Source organism: Mobula hypostoma, chromosome 25 (genome assembly GCF_963921235.1).
Source record: "Mobula hypostoma chromosome 25, sMobHyp1.1, whole genome shotgun sequence".
Lineage (NCBI taxonomy): Eukaryota > Metazoa > Chordata > Chondrichthyes > Myliobatiformes > Myliobatidae > Mobula > Mobula hypostoma.
Window position 1 is genome coordinate 39693603 of NC_086121.1, and position 25880 is coordinate 39719482.

General features: G+C 41.2%; 1 protein-coding gene across 2 annotated transcripts in view; it reads left to right on the plus strand.

Annotated features, from left to right (window-relative positions):
• disp3 (dispatched RND transporter family member 3) overlaps window positions 1-25880 on the plus strand; it is a 439032-nt gene that overhangs the window by 358994 nt on the left and 54158 nt on the right. For both annotated transcript variants that reach the window (XM_063033465.1, XM_063033466.1), the window contains exons 12-15: window positions 12127-12234; window positions 17403-17539; window positions 18813-18994; window positions 23761-23891. In XM_063033465.1, the coding sequence (XP_062889535.1) occupies window positions 12127-12234; window positions 17403-17539; window positions 18813-18994; window positions 23761-23891 (558 nt within the window). The remainder of the gene's footprint in view (window positions 1-12126; window positions 12235-17402; window positions 17540-18812; window positions 18995-23760; window positions 23892-25880) is intronic.

The following is a 25880-nucleotide window of genomic DNA, read 5'->3' on the forward strand; positions in this document are numbered from 1 at the left end:
AACCAACTCTGTGGACTTTACTAACAGAGTCTAATTAGCTTTGAAATGCAACGTTTTCAGATAGTCATCCATAAAACTCTAATTATAATTATAACTCAGACCTCATCGTGGCCTGTTGTTAAGTGCTGGGAGACTGAGATTAATGACCCACTGGTAGCCAACGTGTTGCCTTGTGTCCCTCTGTGGACCATCTGGGTTCATCTGATAGATAGTCTGCACTCTACATCCTTGAAAATTAATTGTGATTGGTCAAGTGGATGGTCTGTCATCTCCTTGTCAACTTTCCAAGGTAGGTACTAATAGAAGTAACATAATTTTAAGGTAATGGAAGGAAAGTATAGGAGAACGGCAGAGGTACGTATTTTACACAGAGAGTGCTCGGTGCCTGGAAAGCCTTACCCGTGGAGGCGGCAGATACATTAGAAGCACTTAAGAAACTCTTGGATACACACATGGATAATAGAAAAAAATGGAGGGCTATGTAGGTAGACAGGGTTAGACTGAGTTTAGAGTAGGTTGAAAGGTCAGCACAACATTGTGGACTCAAGGGCCTGTACTACTACTCTGTAACGTTCTATGTAAGTAGACTGTCTGAAAACCCCGCAGAAACCATCTTTGGTGTTCTCATGGTTGATGCGCTTGAATAGACCATTAGTACGCCATCCGTCTGATCTTTTTGAAGGCAGTCTGTGGTCTCTTTCTGGATTAACTCTGACTGGGGTTATGAATATTCAGTGTTCAAATGTTCTCAAATGGTTGGTAGTCTTCCTGGCAACGATGTGCTATGGACACTGTGAAGTCATAGATGCAGCATGGAAACAAGCCCTTTAGCACAGTAAATTACATTGATCATCAAGCACTCACCTTTAGACTAATCCTACTCCAACCCACGTTATACCCCCCCCCCCTTGTTCTCAGTCCCCTGCCCCACACACACACACACTTGGGATAATACACGATGGCCAGTTAACCTACCAACACACACAGATTTGGGATATGGGAGGAAACCCGCATGATCACATGAAAGTCCCACATAGACACCAGAGTTGTACATTGAGTCAATGGAGCTGTGAGACACCACCTTGCATGCTGTGCCTCTGTACGACCTCTGGCACTGAAGTCTAGCACACATTCATTCTATTCTGTGATTTAATAGAACAGCACCTCATTTTTGCTCCCACAATTTAAAATGCTGTTTTTTTCCCATTAGGTGTTGCTGAAGTATGCTTACCCCCTCCATCTGGGCTGGATCCAGCTCTTAGTTCAAAAAATGAAACGTTCAGCTCATGTCAGTCTTGACTTGGTTTTATTAATATGCAAATACATGGTCTGATGGCTTTAAAAGTTTCATTTTGAGTATTTGAATTTAGTTTATAAAACATCTGGAAATAAAAGGCTGATTTCCATAAAAGTGGTGATAAGATTGTTGTAAGATTCCATTTCATTTGCAGTGTCTTTTGTGGAGGGAAGCCTGTAGTCTTTACCTGATGTAGTGTCACACCAAAGTAGTTGACCCTTAGCTCCCTCTGAAATGGCCTAGCAAATTGCTCTATTATGTTACAGCTGTTGATAGATCATCACCACCAGCACGGGCTGGTGGCCAGAAATGGGTAATAAATACTAGTGATGCTGACATCCCTAAAATGAATTTTTTAATTTTATTTTGCTCAACGTAGGAGGACAATTACAATCCTGCACTATCACAATAACAAGTAAATGGAAATGTTAAAACCAGCTGGTTGCTATCAGTAGCATTGGTTGCTTTTAGTACTTATTAAGCACTTCATGAAATTTTGTTCTTTTGTAAAACCTCATAATGTTTTACTGTGTTATTGTAGTAAGGTGGGTGTAAGACATTGCCTTTTGAAAACCAGTGATGTATAATAGACTGTTAAAAGTTTAATCACAATATGCTTACCTTGAGTTTGCCTGTGTTTTATGTACTGTGGGTGTATTTGGATTTCACAAATAAAGAACAAATAAAATCACAGAGTTGTGACTTCAAACATCAGATGTGTTTTCTCACTTAAAGCAGGGGTTCCCAACCTTCTTATTATGCCATGGACCAATACCATTAAGCAAGGGGTCCGTGGACCCCCAAGTTGGGAACCCCTGCCTTAAATGAAGCTCACATGGCAACTACAGTGTGTAAAATTCAGAGCATCTCTTGCAGGACTCTTGCATCTTGTCCCTGAGGCAGGCTTTCGCCTGTCAGAACCACCCCATGAGAAGCAACCGCGATTCAATAACCCTCAGGTTATGGAAGATACGACTTATGGGAATCCAACTTTATGCAAACTCTCCTATAAACTTTTGAAGAATTTTTCTAGATAGGAAGTTAGTTACAGAATGCAAACATCTTCAAGAGTTATGGAACAGCAATAGGAGCTTGTTAATTCAAAAGAGAATCTATCTTCAAGAAAAAAATTTCACATGTAACCTCCCAACAGTAATCAGACACCAGTGTTTCTAACACAGCTATTTGATACTTAAGAAATGCACTTTGGAAACTGAGAGGACAATCTCTTCTTTTGTCATCTGTACGTCCAGTCATACTTGAAGGCTATCAAATCTATCCCATTGGAAGTCAGAGATTCTGATTCTGTACCATTGTAAATACATGGAAATATAATCATTAAATGTTCATATTGATTGAATTTCATTGAAATTGTTCATTTCTGACTTATGAAGAAATGATCTTACAAACAGTTCTCAGGAATAGAGCCGTTACATATCCCAAGGACTACCTGTGATTGTTCAACACCTAAATGTTACGGTGAGTAGTGAAATCAAAGAATTCCACGCCAATAGTTTGCTTTCATGGACTTCTTCTGCCTGTCCTTATCAGTGTAATGGTAAAGTACCAGCAAATGCATAGAAAATAAAGTTGGGTTGGCCCTACAGCCTATTCAACCTTTCCACCATTTGATATGATCATGGCTGGTGATCCTAATTCAGGATCTTGTTTTTGCTCTCCCCATTCGCCTTGACCTCTTCAGCCTTTGGAATATAATTTGTGGGTGGCACTGTCAAGTAGTGGTTAGGGTAATGCTAGTACAGTGCAGGCAATCCTTGTTCATTTCCCAGTGCTATCTGTAATGTGTGCGTATGTTCTCCCCATGACCACTTGGGTTTCCTCCAGGTTCCTCTCATTTTCCAAAGACACAGGTTAGTAGATGAATTGATCACATTGGTGTAATTGGGTAGTGTGGACTCATTGGGTTGAAAGGGCCTGCTACTGTGGTATATCACTAAATAAAATCAAATAAGAAATAAAATGACATCTTGAATGAATTTAATTCATTTAACTACCTTTTGTGCTTACCACTCTGGGTGAAGAATTTTTTATTATCTCAGTTCTAAATGGACTATCCTGTATCCTTTGGCTGTGACCCCTGGTTCTGGACTTCTCCACCCTTCTGATTTCTAGTCTGTCCAGTCCTATCAGGATTTCATGAGTTTCTTTTAAATTCCCTCAATTGAAAACCTTATCCTCCTGATTTCTTTTCATACATCAGTCTTGTCAACCCAGGAACTAGTCTGATGATCCTTCTACAGAAAAGTACTAAAGTCTTAAGCACATATACTGTATATAGCAAGGGTGTCTAAGACTTTTGAACAGTACTGTAGTAATTTTATGTATTGCACTGTACTGTTGCCACAAAAAAAGAACCACATTTCATAAGATATGTGAGTGATAATAAACCTGATTCTGGTATGGGTCTCTATTGTGGACTGAGAGTGGGAAGGGAGCAGGGAGAGAGGAGAAAGCAGGAAGCACCAGGGAAAGCACTGTTTGGAATCAAGTTACCTTGCCTGGTATCTCAGTGCTGGGTGTGCCTGCACTGTGCCTCCCTTTGCCCCAGCACACTTTCACCGCCACCTGTCGCAAATCTCTCCCGCAGCGCTCCACCCTCATCACTCCCAACATCCTTTGCTCCTGCCAGATTACAAAATTGTTCTCTGCTTCATGTTGATAAATACAGCACTGTTCAAAAAGTCTTAGACACCCTATCTATATATCTATATCCCTAAGACTTACGCACAACACTGTACATCAGGTAAAGAATTCAAAAGTATACACTGTGTTCTCACCCTATGCAATTGCACTGTTCCTATACACATTTCCTGTATCATTTGCTTTCTTAATTTTCTGTTGCAGTTGCACACTAATTTTCACTAACTGATGTGCAAGGACACCAGGTCCCACGGCAATTCCCCCTTTCCTAGTTTGTTGTCATTTGGTTAATAGCCTGCCTTCTTGCTTCTGTCACCAAAATGGACAACCTCACATTAATGCACATCATAGAACATCTGCCCTGTATTTACTCACTCATTCAATGTATTGAAATGCAAAGTTCATTTTCTCAGGTAAGGAGTTTCTGCATTCTCCTCATGGTCACACTCCCAGCCAGTCTTGTGCCAGGGGGTTGGCTATGGTTTAACATCTGTAATTTCTGCACTTTCTTCCTAGTTTCCATGAGAATTACCCATGAAATGCACAAAGTTACCTGTGTAACTTTGCTCAGACTGTGCATGTACAGTAGGACCAGACAGAGATCACATCTCACTTGAGCAAAAGAGAATGGGGTCGATTTTATAGAGGGGTATAAAATGATGTAGATAGGGTAAATGCATGTCGGGTTTTTCCACTTAGGTTCGGTGAAACTCGAACTAGAGGTCATAGGTTCAGAGTGAAAGGTGAAATATTTAAAGGGGATCTGAGGGGGTTCACTCAGAGGGAGGTGTGAGTGTGGATTGTGCTACTGGTGGGAGTGTTAGATACAGGTTCAATAGTAAAACTTAAGAGAATTTTGGACAGATGCATGGATGGGAGGGGTTTGGAGGGCAGTACTCTGGGTGCACATGGATGGGACTAGGCAGAAAACCAGACCAGCAAGGACTAGATGACCAGAAGAGTCTGTTTCTGTGCTGTAGTAATCTCTGAATCTATAATCCATCAAATATATTTCAGAGTGCAAAGCAAATTTATTATCAAAGTACATATATGAGATCCATTTTCTTGTGGGTATACTAAATAAATCCATGATAGAACAATAATCAGAATAGAATCAATGAAAGACTGCACCAACTTGGGCGTTCATCCAGTGTGTAAAAGACAACAAAGTGTGCGAATACAAGAAGAAAGAAAGAATAATAATAATAAATAAGCAATAAATATTGAGAACACAGAGTCCTTAAAAGTGAGTCCATAGGCTATGGGAAATATTTCAATGATGGGGCAAGTGTAGTTGAGAGAAGTTATCCCCTTTGGTTCAAAAGCCTGATGGTTGAGGGTTAATAACTGCTCCTGAACCTAACGTATAAGCCCTGAAGCTCCTGTACTTCCTGATGGCCGCAGTGAGAAGAGAGCATGTCCTGGGTGGTGGGGATCCTTGATGATGGATGCTGCTTTCCTGTGACAAAGCTTCATGTAGATGTCCTCAATGGTGGGGAGGCCGTATCCACTAATCCTTGTAGGATTTTCTATTCAAGGGTGTTGGTGTTTCCATTCCAAGCTGTGATGCAGCCTGTCAATATGCTCTGCACCATGCATCTGTAGAAGTTTGTGGAAGTTTTAGATATCATGCTGAATCATCACAAGTTCCTAAGGAAGTAGAGCCACTGCCGTGCTCTCTTCATAATTGTACTTACAGGCTGCGTTCAGGATTGGTCCTCTGAAATGATTAACAAAAAGGAATTTAAGGTTGCTGACCCTCTCCACCTCTGATCCTCTGATGAGGACTGGCTCATGTTCCTCTGGTTTCCTCCTCCTGAAGTCAATAGCCAGCTCATTGGTCTTGTTGACATACCTTGCAATATAGGAGATGTTGATGCCCATTCCATTTCCTAAATGAGCAAGCCATTCATTTCCATTCTCCTGCCCTTGTTCACATGTTTTTCCATTTCAGATATCTACCATTTCTCATTCAGTTGTTCTTATAGCATCTGCTTACAACACTTTCTGGGAGACAAGATGTCCAAGTAACCTCCAGTGTTGTTTTGGCAAATATTGACCAATAGTGAAACAAGTGATCTGGTAGCTATTTGCTATACAGTGTTTTATTCTAAGTTGTTCTGTAATACAATTGACTACTTTTGCAAAGCACATCATTGATTGTGCAGTGCTTTGAAAGTATTTTAAAAGTTATATAAATGTAAAGTGTTTATTTTAATGTTCTGACTGCAGTAAATCAATGACATGATACATTGCACTGTTTCTCCACTCTCCTGCTGGGCTCTCCTCTGCTTTTTCTAACTATCTTTATCAACCCATTCTTCCCATTTTTATAGATTTATGAGCTTGAACTTCAAGTCACTCTAGCTTTTCATGTAGCTCCACACTTAATGCAAGTGTCTTCCTTATTTGTTTTCCAAATTGTATCATCTCTCTTTATTTTAAATATTCACTGGAAAGCTAGCATTTATTTTCTTTCCATAATTGCCTCTGAACTAGGAGCTGATGAGGAGTTAACAATTTTTTCTTATTTTCATTTTTTGCTGTCTGGACTTAGCTGTAAAGGCCAGCAATTATTGAGCACACATTGTTGCCCTTGGAGAGGTTGTGATGAACTACCTTGAAATTTTAAAGTTCTAGTGAAGATGTTCTCTCAGTCCTATCGGAGAGGACTTTAAAATTTCCAGGACAGGATGGAGTGTAATTTGGAATGGAACCTGAAAGTGGTGGTGTACCTGCTTCCCTTTCCCTTCTTAATTGTAAAGGTCACAGGTACGGGAAGGTCTATTAGACTTCCTTGTATTTTGTAGGTGATGCACTATTCGTGGTCAGTGGTGAAGGGAAAGCATATTTTTGGTAGTGGGTGGGGAATTCAGTGATGCCACTGAGTGGTAAGTGTGGGTGGTTGAACTCTTTCTTGTTGGAGATAGTCATGGTATTGAACTTCTATGGATCTGGAAGCACGTACATGCTGGTCTGGGTAAAATAAGCAGATTTCCTTCATGGAATGTCGTAGTGAGTCAGATCATGAGTATCTTGTTTATGACTACCCAATATTTCCTTTTATTCTGGGTTGAATTTAATCACCTGAAGCTGTTCTCTCTTCATGTGGGTTTTGCCTGTGATTACATAGGATTATGTAACTTAAAACATAAAGCATAGAAGCCTGCAATAGTAAATACTGAAGAGAACTCAAGGGAACATTAATAAACTTGCAGAATGCAGGTGATGTTCAACACTGAAAAAAATTTAAGATTGTATATTTTGTTGAAAATAACAAAGAATTCTTATTACTCATCCAAGTGAAGTAGAGGTATACTGATATCTTGGAGTGGAAATAGACTAATCATTAAATCAATGTCACAGGCTAGCAAGGCAAACAAAAAATGAAACATTGGTTTAATTCAAAAGGAGAAAATTTGAAAAGTAAGGAAAAACAAACTATCTGCTAGAGGAATTCAGTGAGTGAAGCTGAATCTGTAGGTGGGGGGAAGGAGTTATCAATGTTTTGGATCAGAACCCCGCATCAGAATTATGAGTGGAGAGTGAAAGAGGCCAGTGTAAAGAGGAGAGGAAGAACAGTGAGACAGGGCCAAAGATATTCAGTGAACTGAGGAAGGATGAAGGATAATGGCGGGAAGGGGAAGGTGAAAGGTGACAACACACACAAAATGCTGGAGGAAGTCAGCAGGCCAGGTAGCATCAATGGGAAAACGTACAGCCCACGTTACAGGCTGAGACCATAATGCTGAGTTCCTCCAACATGTTGTGTTACATGGATTCCCAGTCCCAGCACCTGCAGACTTTCTCTTCTTGCTGCAGGTGAAGGGTGGAGTTGGAAGTCAGAGTTCTGTGTACTAAATGCAAAGGCATACATTGTGTGTAAATAATAAATAAACATGTGGTCCATTGCTTTTAAAAAAAGACTGAGGGGTGACTTCATTATGAGTTTTGGGAGTGTGGGCACTTGTGGGAAAGAACAATACTGGAGTTACCTGGAAGCCTACCAACAAATTTGAAAGAAATTGTTTTTCCAAAGAACAGTGAGAATGAGGGGCTCCTTTTCAGAGTGGTTGAAATGAACCGTAAAGGTGTATTTGAGCAGGGTGGACAAGTATCTGCCAGACAAAGGATTAGAGGATTACACTGATAGATTTAGATGAGGAGAAACAGGAAGGGACTCAGGTAAAGCATAACTTGCAGCATGTAATAATTGAACTGAATGGCTTACCTCTTTGCCTTGTATCTTGTAAACACAAGCAGCAACCAAGAGAACCAAAGCCTACAGCATCCTCTATGATCACAAAAATCCACCAAGTGTTTTGCAGCCAGTGATTTACTTATGATTTGTATTGTGGAAAACACATGGAGCCAGTATTGATTCAGCAAATTCCCACACACCACAGCAGCATAAATAGAAGATAAACTGTCACTTTAGTGATATTATTCAAAGGATAAATACTAGAGAAGACTTTGCTCAGCCTTGTGTTCTTCTGTGACATGGTACCATTGGAAATAGTTTATTATTGTCACACGTACCGAGATACAGTGAAAAGATTGTCTTGCATATTGTTCATACAGATCAAATCATTTCACAGTGTACTGTGGATGAAGAAGTTAGAACAATAATAATGCAGAACAAAGCGTAACACAGAAATCTCTCCAACATCCGCCAGAGAGGGAGGGAAGGTTTCAGTTCAGAACATTATCCAGAAATCGGCACTCCACAGTAGATCAATATTGCAGTCGATGTCATGCATGATGTTTGCTTTCCGTTTTTTGGAACTGTGCTGAATGGCTATCCCCTGTGCTGTAGAATTCTCTACAGAAGGAAAATGCAGCTATTTCATCAGTGAGGTTGAGAAGAATGGGAAAAAAATCCTATGTAATACTGAAATTGACATATTTGCCAGTGACTTCTACTTCAAGAAGCTAAATTGGTTGAACCATTACAAAATCGAGACTAGGGTGGATTGTGATGGAGTCTATCTACTAAACTGACAAGCTGTGAAAAGGAGATGCTTGTTACAATATGTTGCTATTGTGCAGGCTAATATACTTGGTGATACTCCTCAGTCTTTTTTTACACCAGGGCTATGTAACTTCAGAATCCATGGGAGATTTTCTCTGGCCATAATGTACCAACAACATCATACACATAGAAAGGTGATTGCTTTCTTGGTCCTACTGAGGGTCTCATCCCAAAAGTTTGTCTGTTTATTCCCCTCCATAGGTCCTGCCTGACCTGTAGAAATCCTCCTGTATTCTGTGTGTGTCAGTCCCGTTCTTTATCTGTTCCAGCTAAGGGACAAAGATAGTATGAAAGAAGTTGCTCCGATTTTATTATGATCAGGGCAGTGTTTGACTGTTTCTCAGATAGTTATGTAGAAAGTTAGATAGATAGATAGATAGACACTTTATTGATCGCAAAGGAAATTACAGTGTCACAGTAGCATTTCAAGTGCACAGATATACAAATACTAGAAGAGAAGTAATAAAGAATAAAAAAATAAGTTACTTCAAACAGTCTAACAGGAGGGATCATCACTTCCCCGGCTATAGGTTGAATCTTTATAGACCTAATGGCCGAGGGTAAGAATGATCTCATATAGCACTCTTTGGAGCAGTGCAGTTGTCTGAGTCTTCTAAAAGTGCTCCCCTGTTCAGCCAAGGTTGCATGCAGAGGATGAGAAACATTGTCCAGAATTGCCGGGATTTTCCGTAGGGTCTTTTTCTCTACCACAGCCTCCAATGTGACCAGCTTGTCTCCGATAACAGAGCCAGCCTTTCTAATTAGTTTATTGAGCCTGTTGGCATCACCCATGTTGATGCCATTGCCCCAGCACACCACTGCATAGAAGATTGTACTAACAACAACAGTATGGTAGAACATGTGAAGGAGAGGCCTTCATATTCCAAAAGACCTCAGTCTCCTCTGGAGGTAAAGGTGACTCTGGCCCTTCTTCTATACAGCCTCTGCACTGGTGCGCTACTCAAGTCTGTCATCCAGGTCGACCCCCAGGTACTTGTAGGTCCTCATCGTCAATTGTAACAGGGAGCAGTGCAGACTTAGTCTTCCTAAAGTCCATCACCATCTTCTTTGTCTTACTGGCGTTGAGCTGCAGATGATTCAACTTGCACCATTTGACAAAGTCCTCCACAAGGGCCCTGTATTTATCCTCCCATCCTCCCTTTATAGCCGGCTGGTGGCGTAGTGGCATCAGCACTGGACTTCGGGGCGAGGGGTCCCAAGTTCGAATCCGGCCAGCTCCCTCGCACGCTGTCCATCCGTGCCTGGGTTGAGTGTCGAGCTAACAACTCGACCTCAGAATAAAAAAACCTGGAGAGGGATGGGCTGCGCCAGGTTTCAGATACCCAAGACACGCTGTACGATGAGCATACCAACAAGATCGCTGCAAAAAGCTGCCCTGACGAAGGGTCTCGGCCCGAAATGTCGACTGTACCTCTTCCTAGAGATGCTGCCTGGCCTGCTGCGTTCACCAGCAACTTTGATGTGTGTTGCTTGAATTTCCAGCATCTGCAGAATTCCTCGTGTTTACGGTGCAAAAAGCTGGTCATGACAGCACCCCGATGACTCCACCAGGACTTAAAGGTACACACACACACACACACACACACACACACACACACACACCCTCCCTTTATATACCTGACTATTGCTGATTCATCAGAGAATTTTGGCAGATGACATGATTCAGTGTTGTACCTAAAGTCTGAAGTATACAGGGTTAAAAAGGAAGGGAGCCAATACAGTCCCCTGTGGGGCCCCAGTGCAGTTTATAGCCATGTCTGACACAGGGCTCTGAAGCTATGCAGACTGTGGTCTGCCAGTCAGGTAATCCATTATCCAGGATACAATGGAAGTGTCAACCTGACTGAATGGAGCTTTTCTCCCAGTAATGAGGACTGTTTGATACAGGTCGACCTTCACTAATCCAACTACCATTAATCCGGTTCCTTTGATAATCTGGCACTGATTATGCTTAATGTGATCATTCTGTAATTCGGCATTTTTACTAATCCGGCACTCCTCATGTCCCAATGGTGCCGGATTAGTGAAGGTCGACCTGTATTGAAGGTACTCAAGAAATCAAATATCATGATCCTCGCAGTGCTGCCCTGTTTATCCAAATGGGAGTGGGTGCTGTTCAGCATCGTCGACTGCAGTGTGCTCCTGGTGTAACTGGTGGAAATGTACATAATTCGCAACCACTGACAATGAGTTGGGGTTTCACACTAAGGGGCTGGTCTGACGTGATGACTTAACTACGTAAAGAAAACTCACCATGTTTTGAGTTCAGTTTCTTGGAGTTCATTAAATGAGTTGTTGCTGTTTTTCTTAAACATAAAATGCCTCACACCATTTTATTTGCGAAAACCTACAGTTACATCTTTGTCAAAAGAAAACTATTGAACAACTGCGATCATTATATTCTCCCTCATACTGCTTCAGTCACTTCAATTTTAATGGCATAAAATTAGTGTATAATGACTGTGCAGTGCTGCAGTCATATATCCTGTGTAAATTTGTAAGTTTTATTATTTCTAAATGATTCTTTTATGAGTTTTAAAGCCATACTTCACTGTTTCCAGATATTTTTGGACAGACTCATTGACTCTGGAGATCAAATGAGATTCTGGTATATCCTTTTCCAATGGTCAAAGATATAAATCCAAGGGTATAAATGATCACCAAACAAATGAGAGAGGGTTAGAGAAAGTCTTTCATGTGAAGATTTGCTCAGGAGAGGTGCAAGCAGAGCTCATAACACCTTCTAAAAAAGAAAATGGATCAGCCTATGAAAATTAAATCATGCTGGGAATAGACTGGAAATGAGCTCTGTTCAAGTCTAAGCAGGTTCTCCTTACCTGTAATGATTTTGCTGATGCATAAAAGATAACAGTGGAGGATTTTGTCCTGGAGTTTTTCCTATAGCATCCTTCTCTGAAGGGTCTGTTTAAGGATAAAGCTATTTTTTCCCCTTTTCTTTGAAGAGTTCAATCTGAAGTTTGGATGTTGCATTACTCATTCTGCATAGTTCATTTCCCTTTGACGGATGAATGGTCACTGTGAAATGAGGTTGATATTTAATTTAAGAATTCTTGGTATATTTTTGTTGTTTTAATGTCACACTCCTCTACATTAGGTCTGTTTCAGGAGAAACCCCAACCTCTTCTAAACAATATCCGAACATCCTCAGACAAGAAGAAGCGAGGACAGAGACTCCCACGGAAAGAAGCAAGTGCAGCACAAGGTATGAACCCCTTTCATTGTTATTTTGTTATCAGTACCTTTCCATCCTCAGTTCTATCATCTAGTCACAGTTTGAAGTCTATACACTGCACTCTGTTCCAGTGGATCTACTACCTAATCACCTAATAAAGTGGCCACAGCATGAATATTCATGGCCTTCCGCTGCTGTAACCCATCCACTTCCCGGTTTGATGTGCTGTGCGTACAGTGATGCTCTTCTGCACACCACTGTTGTAACGGGTTTATTTGGGTTACTGTCGCCTTTCCTGTCAACTTGAATCAGTCTGGCTATTCTCCTCTGACCTCTCTTATTAGCAAGCCATTTTTTCCCCACAGAACGGTCATTTACAGGATGGATTTTTGTTCTTCGCACCATTATCCGTAATCTGTAGAGCAGCCTTTCTCAACCTTTTTGCCCTGGAGGAACCCTTGAAATAATTTTCAGGTCTCAGGGAACCCCTGTATAAAAATTATTATATCACAGCTCATGGTATGTTAGCATGATAGTAACTTGTAGATATCATAATCCAATTGTCAATATTCTTTTGAGTACAGAATGAATTTTTAGCCAATCTTTCTTGAAAAAAAACAGGTAGTTAAGATCAGATTACTTTTCTTGAAATTAATCTTTCTTTCTCTTACATAAATTTTAAAAGCTCATAAGGCAAACATAATAAATTTCTGTTAAATGACTGGCTTAAGCCAAAATAGGATTTATCTTTTCTAAAGTTCGGCTTAGTAGATTTAATTTAAATAAAGGTTGTAAATTGATTTTAGTTAATGCTATTTACAACCTGAAAATTTATTGACAAAGTTAAAGCAGTGAGTTGTGACAATGTCAGAATTTTGTTTTATAAGAGGAATGAATCCTCTCATGGGGCCAATCATGGATGGGGCATCATCAGTACAGATGCCAGTACATTTCTCTCCAAGACAGACCTTTTGCTTCCAGATATGAAGACAAAACGTTAAATATATCTTGGCCTTTGCTTGTTTCGGGCAGCTCTTTGCAACAGAAAAAGTTTTCTTGAATTTCACCGTCTTTTATAAATCTTACAAATGCTACAGCATGACATTTATTGGTGAAATCTGTTGACTCATCAACCTGGATAGAGAAGTTATTGTTTTTCAGCTTATCACACAAAGCCTCTTCAGCATCATGTGGCATGTCATCAATAGGCTGACTTATCGTACCGTTTGAGAGTGAAACCTTTTCAATTTCTCATACTGCATCTTGTCCTCGCATTTCACCCACTATAATTTTACACGCTGGCATAATTAGGTTCTCACTAACTGTGTGACTTTTCCTTTTCTGGGTAATAAGTTCTGCTACTAAATAACTTGCTTCCTGAATCTTTTTACTGACTGTGACTTTATTTATAAAGTTTGTTTTGAGATTTCAGTGGCTGTTTAAAGTATTCAGCATTTTGCTGTGTCATATGGCTGTGGTTTGTAGTTAAGTGTCTTCACTTCTGCTGGAGTCATTTCTGTATTTATAAGTTGTTCGCCACAGACTAGGCACAATGGAACAGGACAACTTGGATCATCAGTCCATGTAAAACCCATTGATAAGTAGCTTTAATTGTAAAGGCAGGCTTTATTTGTGTCCGTTGTGGCATAATAAGAACGGCATAATAAATAACTCAATGAGAAAACTGCAAAAAATATGATAACTTCATAATACAGTTCGCTCCTAACCTACACAAACCACCTTTTGCAACACTTATAACAACAGCAAAGCAGCAGGTCAGCAGCTGAGTCGCTGTGCGTAGAAAATTCCTTCTTTAGAATGAAAATTTCTCTCCAGTTTTCTACTACACTGGTAGTTTGTTCACTCCCAAAACTCAGTTGGTGGCACGTAAGGGGAAGTTGGGGGAAGTAATTTGAGAGGGAGAGTCTGACATCACAGCCCAAGTTGGGCGAGTCCATTCAATGCTCGGGAAAAGCACTTCAGACTCATCATCAGCCGACTGTCCTCCCCACAGTGCAATACAGCACTCATCGGTTATCAGCTTACGGTCCTCCCCTCCGTGCAAACAGCACTCACCAATTATTGGCCTGTCATCCTCCCCTCCGTGCAATACACACTCACCAATTACCAGCCTCCCCTCCTCCCCTCCATGTGACACAGCACTCACCAATTATCGGACTACCATCCTCCCCTCCGTGCAATACAGCACTCACCAATTATCAATGGCCTCCCCTATCCTGCGTCAAAAGCTGAGAATAAGCACGGTCCTGCTGGGCATTGCCATACTGACCTGAGAGACCGCTAACAAAATTGCTAACGGGGCTGCTCGGTGAGTGCCCACAGTGGTTACCATCACACAATGCACAAAGTTCAAAAATCACGATCTCTCACAGCACCCCTAGTGATCTCTTGTGGAACCCTGGTGGCGAAACTCTGCTCTAGAGACTATTGTGCGCGAAAATCCCAGGAGATATTCAAACTATCCCATCTACCATGGATGTGGATACTACAGGGAAGAGTGCAGAGCAGATTTACAAGGCTGTTGCCTGGATTGGAGGGTGCACCTATGAGAATAGGTCAAGTGTACCTGGCCTTTTCTCCTTGGAGCAACGGAGCAAGAGGGGTGACCTGACAGAGGTGTATAAGATGATAAGGGGCATTGATAGTGTGGATAGCCAGTGGCTTTTTCCCAGGGCTGAAATGGCTAATATGAAGGGGCATAGTTTTAAGGTGCTTGGAAATATGCACCCAGGGGTTGTCAGGGATAAGTTTTTCAGGGTACAATAGGGTCTTTTAAGAGCTTCTTAGATAGGTACATGGAGCTTAGAAAAATAGAGAGCTATGCACTAAGGAAACTCCAGAGTAGATTACATGGTCGGCACAACATTGTGGGCCGAAGGGCCTGTAATGTGCTCTAAATTTCTATGTTCTACCAATCATTCCATGGTCAAGGTCACTTAAAGCACATTTCTTCCCCATTCTGATGTTTGGTCCGAACAACAGCCGGACCTCTAGACCATGTCTGCATGCTTTTGTGCATTAAGTTGTTGCACATGATTGGTTGATTAGATATTTGCATTAACGAGCAACTATACAGGTATACACTGAATGTATAGGGAATGCACTCAATTTTTTTCCAGTGTTGGGGAACCAAAACTAGAGGGCATAGGTTTAAAGTAAGAGGGAAAAAAATTAGTAGGAACTTAGGGGGCAACATTTTACACAGAGGATGACATGATGTATTGTAGTGGGCTGATCAGCCCCAAACCAATTCAAGTGTTCAGGAGATGTGGTAATAAGCGTACAAGTAAAATAAAGACACTGAAGCCTAATTTATTATCATAAAATAGAAACCACAAATAAACACATAGTAAGTTACAAAGATATTACGGCTCACAATTACTAATCACCACACGATTGTCACTGCTTTCAAGTGACCTGATTACTGCTGTTGTCAGGGGAACTCCAAATTCTGACTCATGAAACTCTGGGTCCTGGGCACAGATCAATCACGATTCTTTGGTCTGGGTGAAGTCCCAATAATTGAGTGAAGGGTATCGCAATAAATAGGGAGTTCCACAAACAGAGAGAGATATGCAGAGACAGATAAACTCTTTGATCTTTTGCTCTCATGTCACTAACTCAGCATAGTTTCTTTCATTCAAACAACTGGTGACAGACATCCTCATGCCACTGGTGCCCTGAGGCCAGAAGAGACTCTAGCAGCTATCAGCAAACATTAAACATTAACAATCCTACAGTGTTTAACTTGCACAGACACCTTGACTGCGAGTTCACAAAGAGTTAAAGTGTCACTTGGAGCTGTACAGACTTCCATCAAAGATTTTACAAAATTTAATACACCACAACAAATCTATATGGGATAAGCTGTCAGAGAAAGTGATTGAAGCAGATACTACAGCAACTTTTAAAAGATAGCTGGACATGGATAGAAAAGGGTAATAAAGTTATGAGCCAAATGTAGGCAAATGGGACTAAATGGATGGGCATTTTGGGCAGCATAGGTCAAAGGGTCTGTTGCCATGCTGTATGACTCTATGAATCTATGAATGGTCATTAAATCTTTTTGGAGAGGCGTGGGTTAGTGGGGAGGAGGGAGAGTTGTTAAAGGTTGTAAAGTTATTTGAAGCATTTGTGTGCATGGCCAACTGCTGGGGATGGGGAACACATGTTGAGGTAGCACACAGAACCACAGGTAGTGGTGTTCCTGCTGTTTCAGTGACCTGTATTTGGTCCTGACCTCAGGAACTTTCTAGGGAGAGTTTTCACATTCTGCCTGCAACTATATGGGTTTTCTCTGTGTGCTCTAGTCTCCTCTCATATTCTAATGGCAGGTTAATCGGCTGATATAAATTATGACAGATGGGTGAGAGGGACTCAGCTGATGGGCAGGTGAGAGAGGATAGATTACAGCGAGATCAGATTCATGGGACTCTCTGAAAGCTGGCATGGATTGAATAGGCTGTCTGTTGTATAGTGATGATTAAGCCCCTCAGGTGTTGCTGGTTAGGGAGATTAGTAACTGAGAGTCAGGAGGTCAAGGAGTTGGAATCTAAATTGGCCATCCAGAAGTCACAAAATAGGGAGGGCTTGAGATCGGAAGTACCATAGAGCTGAGTGCGGAGGATAAAAGGATAAAACAGAACTGATCATACAACGCTCTCGGCCTGACACTTTACTACAAATGTCCAGTTCTCTCATGAGTATTAGATGGTTCCAGGTGAATGTGGTCTAAAACTCACAGAAGTGGTCCAAAAGGTATCCTACATTGGGACTGATGTATCTTGATTTATGCCTGATACAGAAATTACACATATAGGTAGTCACACTTCCTTTAGGCAAACTCTTCTTTTGAGAGCAGAGCTTTATGACCCAAGTAAACTCTCCCAATATAGACAGATGTTACAGATGTGCACAGAGTTATCTTACCCGGGGAAGCTCATTCTTGGCAGGTAAGCTTTCTCTCTTCAATCTGTCAGCTGAGTCTCTTACTGTGATTCTATCACCACTCAGCTATCTCCACTGCCCATTCATCTCCAAGCACTTCAAACAGGGAGGAAATTCTATGATAGCAGGAGATGTGGGAAACTGGAGATATAAGTTGAATTCTAATCCATTGACCTGAACAATAAAATATTTTGCCGTTTTTCCTTTATGATGCTTACTGTTTTCATCAGATGGTATGAGGACCGTGTATGTCACAAAGTGTGACGGTGATGTGCAACCCCCAATGTACAGATTTTCTCTGGATTCCGCTGTTCCATCACCATGGCATCTTCAGTCTATGAGGAATGGGGACGTCCCATCATTCAAAGTAAGTTCCTGCCAGAGGAATTCTGAATAATTATCTCTTGTGGGTGACTGTAAGAGGAAGAGCCGGCCTTCAGGGTAAGCCTTCAGTTGGAAATAGTTTCATGAGAGGATGGGGAAGGCTTCTTAGAGATATCTCTAATGGGTAGATGTACAGAGGCTCTTTGGAGATGCCCTTATATGGGGACATAAATACGATAGCCATTCATAAATGCGATGCAGAATTCAAGACATGCTGTTTTACTTTAATGTTGGTTGGAAAGTGGAACTTCTATATGTCACAACACAAGGAGGGCATTCAGTCTATCAAGCATCAGTAGCAGAAGGGCAATCCCGTTAGTGCCATTCCCCTTCTGATTGTCTCACAGCCCTGCATTGCCTCTATTGTCTCTTTCACATGCCCAATTACACACCCCCACCCACCCAATTCTTTTCTGTCATTTTCCTGTACGAGAAGATAATTCACAGGGCCAATTAACCAACCGGCATACCTTTGGGATCTGAGAGAGAACCAGAGCACCCAGCAGAAACCCAGAACCTACTGTGCCATTGTGCCATCTTCATCATCACAAGGAGCTGTTATAGTAAACAACGAGAAGCAGAAAGGGATGGAAGCTGCTCGTGCAGCTGGATGAAGAAGATAACAATGTTCACATGGCAGTAAACACCACACGGATCAGGGGCACCAAATGGTTGGATCTTCTGCTGTCAGTTACATCAGCAATATCACTTTCCCAATGAATTACGTCAGCAGCTCAAATAAAGTACTAGAGCAGGTAGACCCTGAGCTCAGATTATATTTTCAGTAGAGATTGCTGCAGTTGATCTCAGATTCTCAAAAGCAATCATGTGGCTTCAGCTGGTAGCTACATAGACATAGATATTGATTAGGAATCACCTCTCGTGATAAAATAGCCAGCAATTTCTCTCACTGGTATGAACTACATTACCTGGACAGGTTACCTCAGTTTAGCTAGCAGTGATGGAGGCCCGGCCCAGTATAAATTAGTAATTTAGGATGAGGGAATAGAGATTTTGTTGCTAAATTTTAATACATGTTTGTCCTCTCCTTTTTGACTGGTTTCTGATAAGGTTAACTTGTTCTGAATTCTTTCCTCACATCTCTCTTTTTTGTGTGTCTCACCCTGTTCCTTTAAGATCTTAAAACCCATCACATTGGCTTGTTCTGTGTTGTTTAGTTGTGCTCTTCCATGAAGTGTACTACATTATTTTTTTAAATTATATTGTTAACTCGTGAGCTCTCTCTCTATTTCAAGGTTTACTCAGTGCCCTATGGTAACTTCACAAAGAAACTGACTGTGTGTTCATCAACTGTTGGGTTGCCAAGTCCCAAGTGTCCAAGGAAGTGGATGATCACAACATTGTCCTGCAATGTTAGGAAAGGCTGGAAATTCGATTTCCATTTCTATGCATCAGCAACGGAGCAACATTACACTCAGTAAGTTGAAAGATCAGACAAAAGCCTCACTCGTTATTTCAAACCTTGAAAATTAATATCTGCATCTTAATTTTGATTATTCAATTGAATACTCCAACAAAGTTATGAAACCTAGGAAAGTAATAATTATAATATAGATCGGAACAAATGGTGAAGTGGATTTAAGGGACTGAATTGCTCTCAGACAGTTCCCAAGTTATGACAGGGTTCCATTCTTGAGAACTGTTTCAGCGAGTGACAGAGTGAGTCTGCTCAGTGCTCCCAGTTCTGCTCGGCTTAACCCAATTCCAGTTGTTGCATCTCAAGTGGAGATGGCTGGTAGTTGGAAGGGAAGGCATGCAGAAGTCCCCCTATTCCCACTTGGTAGAAGGTCCCAACAGCAGCTAGCAAATCCATCCCACCAGACTCCTAAATGCTCATGGATATGTACTGCTGTGGGCATTCATAACCTGGAAGACCCTGGTGGGTATGATGGAATCTGCTGTCTCTCGCTCTCTTCGTAATATAGCTCTCTCTAGCCCAGAGTATCTTCGAAGAGGAAATGGCGAGGTGCATGGACAGCTGTTGTCTATCCACAACAACAGCACGCACTCAACAACGAATGGCCGCACAACTTGATCAGCTCACAGGCAACCACTCCAAAACAGGCAATGGGACAACTCATTGCTGCAGAACAACCAACAGGGTTTCGCTCCAAGGTCCCGAGTAGATGTTGAACATAACTGTGTGTGTTCGGACTGAAGGACCTAGGATGTTTTAATGAATCCGTATTCTACAGTATAACACCATGCAGGATGCTAGTGTAGTTTGTTATGTTGTACAAGGTATTTTAAGGTGACTGAAAGTTTTGATTTGGAAAGAATTTTAATGTCCCATGGTGGGGACATCAGCATACTCCTTAAAACTAGAGTGTCATTGTTAGGAATCACTTTTTGTGAAAGTAGGTGGTGAGAATTTCATAACTGAGACGAATGGGTTTTTATTGTGTGGGAATACAAAGGGATATGGAACTAAGTTGAATGGATGGAATTAAACTAGGAGATGCTGGAAATATTCAGCATTGTGCAGCGAGAAATTCAAATTTTTGGATTGATCAGATAAGTGGATGGAGTTGGGGTTCAGAAAGAACATGGTTTAATTGAAAGAATACATATATCCATTGCTATTCAGATCTTTGCTGTTATTGCATAGCATCCAGAAAACCTCTGTGAAGAGGTAAAATAATGATACGAGACACTGCAAATGACAGAATCCGAAGCAGAAATTAAACTGCTGGAAGAACTTAGCAGGTCAGACAGCATCTATATATGTGTGTGTTAAATAAGTAATGTAATGAAAATAGAAATAAAAAGTAGTGAGGCAGTGTTCATGGATTCAATGTCCATTCAGAAATTGCATGGCAGAGGGGAAGAAGCTGTTGCTGAATCATTAAGTGTCTACCTCCTCCCTGATGGTAACAATGAGAAGAGGGCATGTCCTGTGTGGTGGGGATCCTTAATGATCGGCCACCCCTTTCTGAGGCACCACTCCTTGAAAATGTCCTGGATACTACGGAGGCAACTACCAACCTTTCAGGTCAAGATCCTGTATTAGGACGCTCCTGATGCAGGGTTTCATTCTGAAACAGTGACAATTCCTTTCTCCTCACAGATGCTGCTCAACCTGATGAGTTCCTCCAGTAGATTTTTGTATTTCTCTGTGAAGAAGTACTGTATATAAAGTTGGAAGATCAGTAGCGGTTACTGAGTGGCCACTTAAAGCATTCAGTGTGAGCATCAAGCTGAAGTCCAACATAGATTAAGAATGTGCCCCCTACTTGATGCTTATGAATTCTTTGAAAGAAATGGGCCATGGAATTTAATATTGTTTGAGTGTAGGAATTTTTTTTACTAGGAACCATCCACAAGGACTTGAACAAGGATTACAACAAGCAATGTTCTGCAGATGTGTTTTAAATTCAAGATTCAAGATTCAAGTTTCAAGATTGTTCATTGTCATTCTTCAGTACAGGAGTGGAAAGGAGAATAAAATGTTTGATACTCCAAATCTGATGCTGCATAAAAACATCATAAGCAAAAAAATTATAAATATAAGAGCAATGCTATATAACACAATTTACAAGTAACTGTAAAGTGGCAGTGCATGGGGTTGTGAAGGGTGTTGAGGGACTGTGGAGAGGAGTGGCTGATGTGGATGTAGTGATAGTGGGGGGATAGTGTGATGGGTTAATGAGTGGAATTGGTGATCAGCCTGACAGCTTGGTGAAAGTAACTGCTTTTGGGTCTAGTGGTCCTGGCAAGGGTGCTGAGTAGCCTCCTCCCTGATGGAGTTCAAGATGGATTTTTCATCTGGCAGTGCAGTGTTATGCTCTACTCAAGTATCCATTCCCTACGTGTTATCACTTTCAGGGTAACTTATGATTTTATCTGGTACAGGTGTCCCCCGCTTTTCGAACGTTCGCTTTACGAAACCTCACTGTTATGAAAGACCCACATTAGTTACCTGTTTTCGCTAACAGAAGGTGTTTTCACTGTTATGAAGAAAGGCAGCGCGCGATAAAAAAGGCAGCCGCTCTCCCCTGGATTCGGAATGGAATTCTTGCTGGCACTGCTTAAATACGTGCCTGTGAGCAGCCGTTTTCAAGATGAGTTCTAAGGTATCGGAAAAGCCTAAAAGAGCTCATAAGGGTGTTACACGTAGTGTAAAACTAGACATAATTAAGCGTTTCAATTGTGGTGAACAAAGTAAGGACAAGGTGAGTTTGGCTTGTGGAAGCTGACAAAGATGATGTTGAAGAGGTTTTGGCATCCCATGACCAAGAACTGATAGATGAAGAGCTGATGCAATTGGAAGAGGAAAGGATAACAATCGAAACCGAATGAGTAATGATAAAGTACGACTTTAATTTTGAAAGGGTACGTCGGTTTAAGGCATATTTGCAGGATGGTTTGAGTGCTTACAAAGAACTGTATGATCTAAAAATGCGCGAGGCTCAGCAGTCAAGCAAGCCTTCCACACCAATAACAGCAGACGACGAACCTCGACCCTCAACATTGAAGCAGGCAGTCATAGAAGAAGATGACCTGCCTGCCCTGATCAACGATGAGATGACACCTCAGTGTCCCTCCACCCCAACCCCCAGGCTGCGGACAGATACCAATTAGCGGAGAATGCAACGGTAGCCAGAAGGCACCCAGCACATCTTTAAGAAAAAAGCCAAAATAGACATGCTAATTAATTAGGTGCCGCCTGGCACGTAATTGTCGGCCCAGATCAGAGACAATTGCCGATGCGTCGCCTCTGATCTGGGCCAATATTTATGTGCCGGGCAGCACCTAATTAATTAGCATGTTTATTTCGGCTTTTTTCTTAAAGATGTGCTGTGTGCCTCCAGGCTACTGCTGTACCCCTGCATGCTTCGCGGATCGGTATTGGTTCGCTGCCCGGAGGGTGGGGGCCACTGCACCACCCAAACTCTGACAACTCAGTCTAACACACCATCATTCATGTGCTCGGCAAGCTATCTTCCCAATTCCCATAAGTGATACTACACTGTACATACATTATTTCTACTTTATATAGGCTGTGTATTTTTATGTGTTATTTAGTATGATTTAGCAGCTTCATAGCTTAAAGGTTACTGGAGAGAGTGTTTTTGCCAACAGCGCTTGCGTGAGATTTTCTGCCGAGAGCGCTTGCGTGAGATTTTCGGTACGGAGAACAGTGTCAGCAATGATTGTGGAAAAGTATTTCTACTTTATATAGGCTGTGTGTTTATCATATCATTCCTGCTTTTACTGTATGTTGTTAATTTTAGGTTTTAAGTGTTATTTGGCATGACTTGGTAGGTTATTTTTGGGTCTGCGAACACTCACAAAATTTTCCCGTATAAATAAATGGTAATTGCTTCTTCGCTTTACGACATTCCGGCTTACGAACCGTTTCATAGGAACGCTCTACCTTCGGATGGCAGGGGAAACCTGTACTTTTCTACAAGAATTGATTGTTAACAGCGTCACATCCGGAAGATAGCCATTTTTAATGCAAGAGCCCAAGCAATGTGAAGCATTACAATTCAGTACATTCCTATCTTCCTCGTCAATGCCCCCGTAATAATCCTTGCAAACAAAGGACATTGAGGTGGAAGCAGTGGCTGTGTTTCTCAGCCACAACCCAAAAGACTGTGCCATCATTTGTAGTCAGCTGTCAAATACTAACAGATGCCATCACATCATGACTGAAATTTACTAACTACCAACAAGGGAAAAAAAATCTAGAACTCCTAATCTGTGTGACTCAGCAAAGAGGCTCAGGCTATTCAAGGCATCCAATAAAACAGAAAATGTTTCTAATACTCAGCAGGTTAGGTAGCATCAATGGAAAGAGACCCTTGGACAGAACTGAAAGGGAGATAAAATTAGTCTTCAGTAGGGGAGGGATGTGTAGAGGAAATGAAAATCCATAATAGGGTGAGTCCAAATGGCTTAACGGACATTTCCCAATCAGCATTGTATTTCATAGCCACTGAAAGCAAAACCACAGAAGCAATCAACTTCAACATCTGCAATACATCCTCACTAATCGACAGTATCTCAAAATCCTTCAAAGAGTAGAGAGTATTTCCTTTATTGTACTGTGGTATTCTCTGTTCTGGCCAGGTCTGTCAGTACCTTATTGAAGAATAAAACAAGATCATCAGAGTACAAAGCACTCATTTTATCCCCTGAATTTAAATATGTCTCTGTTTAACTTCTGGTTTCCTGTAGGAAGCTGTATTATGCCCAGCTGAGGAAGGCTCCCTACCACAGTCGGATCTGCCTGGCGCCACCTGGCTGCATCCTTAGTGGAGGACCCAATGGCCCTAATCAAGGATTTTTCTATGTCCCCTACAAGAAAGGTAGGTTGGCTATCTGGGAGAGGAGCACATTACCTTTCCAACAGGACTTATGAAGTATTCAATTGAAGAAGGTCCAAGATGTTGGAATTTGGAGTATTGAAGCTGAACTTAAAAATGTTCATTCCACTTTTAAGTAAGAATCAAAAAATTGCAGCTGCTGGAAACCTAAAATAATATCAGAAAATGCTGGATATATGTAGTAGGCCAGGCAGCAGCTGTGGAAAGCTGCTTCAAGTAGAATATCTTTTGTCAGAACAGAGGAAGTTTTATTGTAGAGAGGGTGATTAGGAATGGATTGGACAAAATTAATGTTCCTTCTGGGGTAAGGCCAGAGTTAGCTTGGGGATATGCCATAGAGATAGTCATTATTTACTAGTTTAATGCAGATAATTAGAGACAAAAGGGACGTGAGCGAACGAATTTATTTATTTATTGATTGATTGATTGATTGATTGGGATACAGCATGGAATAGGCCCTTCCGGCCCTTTGAGCCACACCACCCAGCAATCCCCTGATTTAATCGTAGCCCAATCACAGAACAATTTACAATGACCATTTAACCAACCAACCAGTATGTCTTTGGACTGTGGGAGGAAACCCAAGAGGTCATGGGGAGAATATACAAGCCCTTACAGGCAGCCACGGGAATTGAACTCATGTCACCTGTACTGTAAAGTGTTGTGCTAACCGGTACGCTACAAAATGTAAAGATTGTGAAATGAGGGCAGTTAGAGAGAAAGAACATCAGCTCTTCATTGAAGACCAGAAAGGAAGCAGAAGACACTGAGGGCAAATATAGCAAAGAAAGATGGGCAAAACTCTTGTAAAAGAATGGAGCATAACAATTTCAAGGTTGACATTTCTGGAAGAGAAGTAACAGTTAATTCAATAGTCAATAAATGAAAATGCAAAAAAGGTAGATGGTGAAAATCTACAAATACTTCACAATCTCTGCTTTTCCTTCATCACAGACCAGAGATTGTCTGTTTGATGCCCAGGATGTGCCATTGAGATTATTTCAGTAATTGTAGTTGCTGGATTGTGCCATCTACCTCAGTAAGCCTGATACAGGCAGGCCAAAGAGAGTCATGTTTCTCATTTCTGGTACATTTGAATGACCTTTGTTAGCCGATATGTGTGCTGGATCTGATAAAGCTCCTAGTTTTTTACAGCTTGCATTTTTGTTGCTTTCATTATCAATTGAAAAATTGACATGGGGACAGGAGTAATAGATTGGGTGATAAAGGGAACAACCAGTCAGGCAGTGGTATTCCCTGCCCACAACTCAAACCATCAGAATGAGCAAATGTCCCTGATATGTCAGGATCAGATGCAATTACATGAGTTCACTGTGAAATGTTTGGAAATATATAAACAATGAGCCAGATTAAACCAAAGGAACTGAGGAAATACACACATTGCTTCTAGCACAGAAGCAAAGTATACAGGGTATTGTATAAATGTGCTTAAAACTGGAACTTTGAAAGGAAGCAAAGTATGGAAAGGGGCAGTGAATTAATATTAGTATTGGGAAGAATTTACTAGGGAAGAGGTCTGAGGCAAGATTATAACCATCCTTAACTTTCCATCTATTCTGGCGCATTTCTTATGAAAACTGGTGATTCCCTATTCCAGCTCATTTACTGACCCCACCCCTACTGTCACCAGATGAACTGCAGTTTGACGGATACCCACATCTAGTTGAACAGAAATGCCTTTCACCTAAATATTGGGAAGACTGAAGCCATATTTTTCTAATCTCCATCCTGTTGCATTTTCCAGCTGTCAGCTTCATCCGTCTCTCTGGCTAATGTTTGAGGTAGAATTTACGACAATTACCATGTTCTTATATTTGAGACCAAGGTCATCTTCTGACCACATAATGGCACAATCTCAAAGACTGTTACATCAATTATTTCAGAGAAAACCATAGTTCATCCATCCTCCTTGGCTTTGTAAACTCAAGACTTGATAATATACATTTTCCA